This window comes from Panulirus ornatus, chromosome 14, assembly GCF_036320965.1.
Source record: "Panulirus ornatus isolate Po-2019 chromosome 14, ASM3632096v1, whole genome shotgun sequence".
In the NCBI taxonomy this organism is placed as follows: Eukaryota; Metazoa; Arthropoda; class Malacostraca; order Decapoda; family Palinuridae; genus Panulirus; species Panulirus ornatus.
Window position 1 is genome coordinate 36,193,723 of NC_092237.1, and position 6,000 is coordinate 36,199,722.

Below are 6,000 nucleotides of genomic sequence, written 5' to 3' on the forward strand. Positions count from 1 at the left end.
CAACACTGAACGCCCGATGTATACTAATTATTCCCTCAACTGCCACATTACTCACCTTTCCATTCAAATCACCCATCACTATAACCCGGTCTTGTGCATCAAAACCACTAACACACTCAATTAGCTGCTCCCAAAACACTTGCCTCTCATAATCTTTCTTCTCATGCCCAGGTGCATATGCACCAATAATCACCCATCTCTCTCCATCAACTTTTAGTTTTATCCATATCAATCTTGAATTTACTTTCTTACACTCTATCACATACTCCCACAACTCATGTTTCAGGAGTAGTGCAACTCTTTCCCTTGCTCTTGTCCTCTCACTAACCTCTGACATTGCCAAAGACATTCCGAAACCACTCTTCCCCTTTACCCTTGATCTTCGTTTCACTCAGAGCCAAAACATCCAGGCTCCATTCCTCAAACATACTACCTATCTCTCCTTTTTTCTTATTTTGGTTACATCCACACACATTTAAACGCCCCAATCTGAGCCTTCGAGGTGGATGAGCACTCCCCGCGTGACTCCTTCTTCTGTTTCCCCTTTTTGAAAGTTAAAATACAAGGAGGGGAGGGTTTTTGGCCCCCCGCTTCCGTCCCCTTTAGTCGCCTTCTACGACACGTGAATAATGCGTGGGAAGTATTCTTTCTCCCCTATCCTAGATTACAGTTATATAACCGATATGTCTACCACAAATATTCTAGTTGTTTAGTTGTAACAGGATGGAAATTCTTATCAAACTGTCTAGAATCTCATTTCACCGTCTTTTACAAATTACTTCACTAATCTACAAAGATGAATCTATCAATAATAAATTTTGAAACTCCACATATAAAGTCCTTGGAACTGCCACAGATTTTTCACTATAGTCTTGGAGAATGTTGGATATTTCTTACCAAGCAACCTGAATATCTTTTATCATGAGAAGAAACTGTGATTGTGTACGATCAGCCCACTGCCAGTTCTTAATAGTTATGCTCTATAGTATTAAAGCCTTTAGGGTTGAAAAAATTCAGGGATGACAAGGCCACAATTAGAGATAGTGACCTCACTAATGGGTTCATGATAGATAGCTGCCTTTACTACGTCCATTCCTGATAAAACTTCACCGAAGGGGCACTTGAATGTTCCACCTGGTTGACTTCGGGTACAGATGCCAAGACCATGAGTATCCTCTCCATGGCAGGAACCCATTACTACACCTTCATTTGCTGGACCTGTAAACCTGCCTCCCCATTCCAGCTCAGTCATCAATACCTTATTGCTTTTATCACCATTTGGAAGTACATATTTAAGTATGTCCTAGGCTTCTCTCTCTTGACCATGAGAACTGATGGTGAAAGAGGCACCGACATAGGTAGGGCCTAAAGTGCCATTGCAGATTGCTTGGAAATGCTGTGCACGACGCAGGTGGCACCACAACCGAACATAGACATGACCCAAGCAGAGGTTACGAATACTCACCTGCAGGAACACCTCTATTGGTAGCTTCATGAAGAGAAGACTCTCGGTATGGCTGCTGGGGGTGTGCAGGAGAAGAGTACCGTCTAGACAGTTTAATCTGGCCCAGTATGTATTAACAGCTTGCCCGCCACCAGGTGGTAATCGCTGCTGGTAGTCTTCTGAAAAAGCACTGCTCTACCCTCCAGTTTTATCACTTGCTGCTAAATATTGCTTTTTTGTAGTAATACCTGCTGCTATGTTATCTTTTGAAAATAATTTGGGTAGCTCTTCTTAAAGAGCTTCACTTTTGCCTTTGTAACTAAAACACCCTCAATATTGCGTGCTTCTTGCGATTCTTTTGAGAGGGCAGCCAATTCCATTTCAATGTCATGAAGATGACTACTTTATTGACAGAGGTGTTTGATTGCTGCAATAGTATGCATGATCTTTTTCCTAAGTCCTTCCTTTTTTTGTTTTAAAGTTCTTCTTGAAGATTTTGACTTGCCTTTGCAGTGGCTGTTTCTTCTCTTCAATGCAGATGCTAGCAGGCTGGACATCATGACCACGTGGGTGGTTGCTGTACAAACAGAGGCCACACAAGGGGAGCTCACGATCCCGGCACCAGTACTTTAGAACAACCTCGTGCTCACTGCATGTTTTAAGCCGCTGTTACTGCATTTATATATATATATATATATATATATATATATATATATATATATATATATATATATATATATATATATATATATATATATATATATATATATATATATATATATATATGAGTTTGATACACATGTTTTTATTCTTGTCCCCAGGGTATGCTGATGCTTCTGGGAGCCGGACACCTGCTGGCTCTGGTCATCTTCTTTTTAGAAGTTTACGTTGTGTAATATCTTCATACGGAACCTTATAACTCTTTATATCAACGTGCCAGAGCCACATGTACCCATGAAGTGAACCATCGTAGTACCATGTTGGGACCTTGTGAACCGAGATTTGCACCAAAGTGTGACCTGTCACACCTCCGTATTAGAACCATATGAATCACAGCACTACCACACCTCACCTGAGCCACAGGAATATCTCAATCATATGTTGTTCTTTATGTCTGTCTGTCTATCCTCGCCATTATCGGCGAAAGTGTGATGAAATTTTCTTCGTTCATCCTCACTCTCACCAGCGAGGTTGTGAGTAAGTTTTTCAATACTTTCGTGTATCACCGGTAATTTTATTACGCTGTTTACTGGCTGATCCTCACCATCAATGGCAAATACATGGGGGAAATTTTCCTACTGCTCATAACTATCACTGAAGAGGTAGGTAAGCGTTCCTTGTAAAACGCTTCATCACCGGATGTTAATGTTCATCATCAACAGGAAGGATGTAAGGGAAGACTTTCTGATGTTTTTATACCACCCTCTCCATCATAGATGAGGATAAGAAAATTTTTTCCTGCAAATTTTCGGCATCATTCGCGAGGCTGGGGAGGGATCTGTTTAGCATAATGTTATGTTACTAGTGAATCTATGAACTTTCCCTGATGATCTACCATGGTAACATTCACAATCCGTGGTATATTGTGTGGAAGTTTTCTGTATGAGAAAACACACCTTCAACGGGATTGTGTCATCGTCATTGACCAAAAGGAGAACGCTATCGTCAAGAAGGTATTACTCAAAACGTGTCCAACTCTTACCTGCTGGTGAATGTAGCGCAGCCTTGAGTCAATGAGAGCTCCAAGAATGCTGGTTCTGGTGTTTTGAACAAATACAATATTTTTAATGTAAACTTATGATCACTTTCCGTTAACGGGTTAACCAAGAACAAGATTCTACTGCTAACAGTGTAAAAAAAATTCTAGAAACCTCTAAAGGGAAACGTCACTCAACGAGAATGTACTTTATCGTCAAAAGACGTCGGATGCCAATAAAGACTCACAAATAGACACGTTTCACTTGCACCGTAACCACAACAAGGAGTAATCCGGTAATACATTAGGATTGCAAAAGACACACATATATATAAATGTTCTTAATCCCTTATCCATATATATATATATATATATATATATATATATATATATATATATATATATATATATATATATATATATATATATATATATATATATATATATATTATCCCTGGGGATAGGGGAGAAAGAATACTTCCCACGTATTCCCTGCGTGTCGCAGAAGGCGACTAAAAGGGGAGGGAGCGGGGGGCTGGAAATCCTCCCCTCTCGTTTTCTTTTTAATTTTCCAAAAGATGGAACAGAAAATGAGGCCAGGTGAGGATATTCCCTCAGAGGCCCAGTCGTCTGTTCTTAACGCTACCTTGCTAACGCGGGAAATGGCGAATAGTATGAAAGAAAGAAAGATATATATATATATATATATATATATATATATATATATATATATATATATATATATATATATATATATATATATATATACTTATATATAGCTTGCAGATTTATGTGCTGAAAAAGGACTGGTGATTGGGAATACCTGGTTTAAAAAGCGAGATATACATAAGTATACGTATGTTAGTAGGAGAGATGGCCAGAGAGCGTTATTGGATTACGTGTTAATTGACAGGCGCGCGAAAGAGAGACTGAGTACAGAATGGAAAAAGGTGAGAACAATGGAAGTAAGGGGAATGGGGGAGGAATGGGATGTATTTAGGGAATCAGTGATGGATTGCGCAAAAGATGCTTGTGGCATGAGAAGAGTGGGAGGTGGGTTGATTAGAACGGGTAGTGAGTGGTGGGATGAAGAAGTAAGATTATTAGTGAAAGAGAAGAGGGAGGCATTTGGACGATTTTTGCAGGGAAAAAATGCAATTGAGTGGGAGATGTATAAAAGAAAGAGACAGGAGGTCAAGAGAAAGGTGCAAGAGGTGAAAAAGAGGGCAAATGAGAGTTGGGGTGAGAGAGTATCATTAAATTTTAGGGAGAATAAAAAGATGTTCTGGAAGGAGGTAAATAAAGTGCGTAAGACAAGGGAGCAAATGGGAACTTCAGTGAAGGGCGCAAATGGGGAGGTGATAACAAGTAGTGGTGATGTGAGAAGGAGATGGAGTGAGTATTTTGAAGGTTTGTTGAATGTGTTTGATGATAGAGTGGCAGATATAGGGTGTTTTGATCGAGGTGGTGTGCAAAGTGAGAGGGTTAGGGAAAATGATTTGTTAAACAGAGTAGAGGTAGTAAAAGCTTTGCGGAAGATGAAAGCCGGCAAGGCAGCATGTTTGGATAGTATTGCAGTGGAATTTATTAAAAAAGGGAGTGACTGTGTTATTGACTGGTTGGTAAGGTTATTTAATGTATGTATGACTCATGGTGAGGTGCCTGAGGATTGGCGGAATGCGTGCATAGTGCCATTGTACAAAAGCAAAGGGGATAAGAGTGAGTGCTCAAATTACAGATGTATAAGTTTGTTGAGTATTCCTGGTAAATTATATGGGAGGGTATTGATTGAGAGGGTGAAGGCATGTACAGAGCATCAGATTGGGGAAAAGCAGTGTGGTTTCAGAAGTGGTAGAGGATGTGTGGATCAGGAGTTTGCTTTGAAGAATGTATGTGAGAAATACTTAGAAAAGCAAATGGATTTGTATGTAGCATTTATGGATCTGGAGAAGGCATATGATAGAGTTGATAGAGATGCTCTGTGGAAGGTATTAAGAATATATGGTGTGGGAGGCAAGTTATTAGAAGCAGTGAAAAGTTTTTATCGAGGATGTAAGGCATGTGTACGTGTAGGAAGAGAGGAAAGTAATTGGTTCTCAGTGAATGTAGGTTTGCGGCAGGGGTGTGTGATGTCTCCATGGTTGTTTAATTTGTTTATGGATGGGGTTGTTAGGGAGGTGAATGCAAGAGTTTTGGAAAGAGGGGCAAGTATGAAGTCTGTTGTGGATGACAGAGCTTGGGATCGATGTGGTATACCGGAGGGCAAGGAATGGAGTGAATTGGATCGATGTGGTATACCGGGGTTGACGTGCTGTCAGTGGATGGAATCAGGGCATGTGAAGCGTCTGGGGTAAACCATGGAAAATTGTGTAGGTATGTATATTTGCGTGTGTGGACGTATGTATATACATGTGTATGTGGGTGGGTTGGGCCATTACTTTCGTCTGTTTCCTTGCGCTACCTCGCAAACGCGGGAGACAGCGACAAAGCAAAAAAAAAAAAAAAAAGAATATATTTATATATATATATATATATATATATATATATATATATATTCAACACGGGTTGACGTTTGTGTGAATAAATTGTACATTTCCTTTTCCATAGCCAGAGGTTGAACCACTATGTGACGTTCATTTTTTCATTCATTTCAAGCTAAAAGTTTGTTTTCTAAATTGTTACTTACATTTTTCATATGTGTATATATGTATGTGTGTGTGTGTGTGTGTGTGCGTGTGTGTGTGTGTGTATATATTTATGTATATTATCCCTGGGGATAGGGGTGAAAGAATACTTCCCACGTATTCCTCGCGTGTCGTAGAAAGCGACTAGAGGGGACGGGAGCGGGGGGCCGGAAATC

General features: G+C 39.9%; 1 protein-coding gene across 1 annotated transcript in view; it reads left to right on the forward strand.

Moving 5' to 3' along the window:
* The window catches only part of LOC139753526 (probable glutamate receptor), an 88,709-nt gene extending 86,369 nt beyond the window's left edge, over positions 1–2,340 (forward strand). The window contains exons 9-10 of the mRNA XM_071670173.1: positions 1,958–2,068; positions 2,266–2,340. Coding sequence (XP_071526274.1) covers positions 1,958–2,068; positions 2,266–2,340 — 186 coding nt within the window. The remainder of the gene's footprint in view (positions 1–1,957; positions 2,069–2,265) is intronic.
* The last annotated feature ends 3,660 nt before the right edge of the window (positions 2,341–6,000 follow it).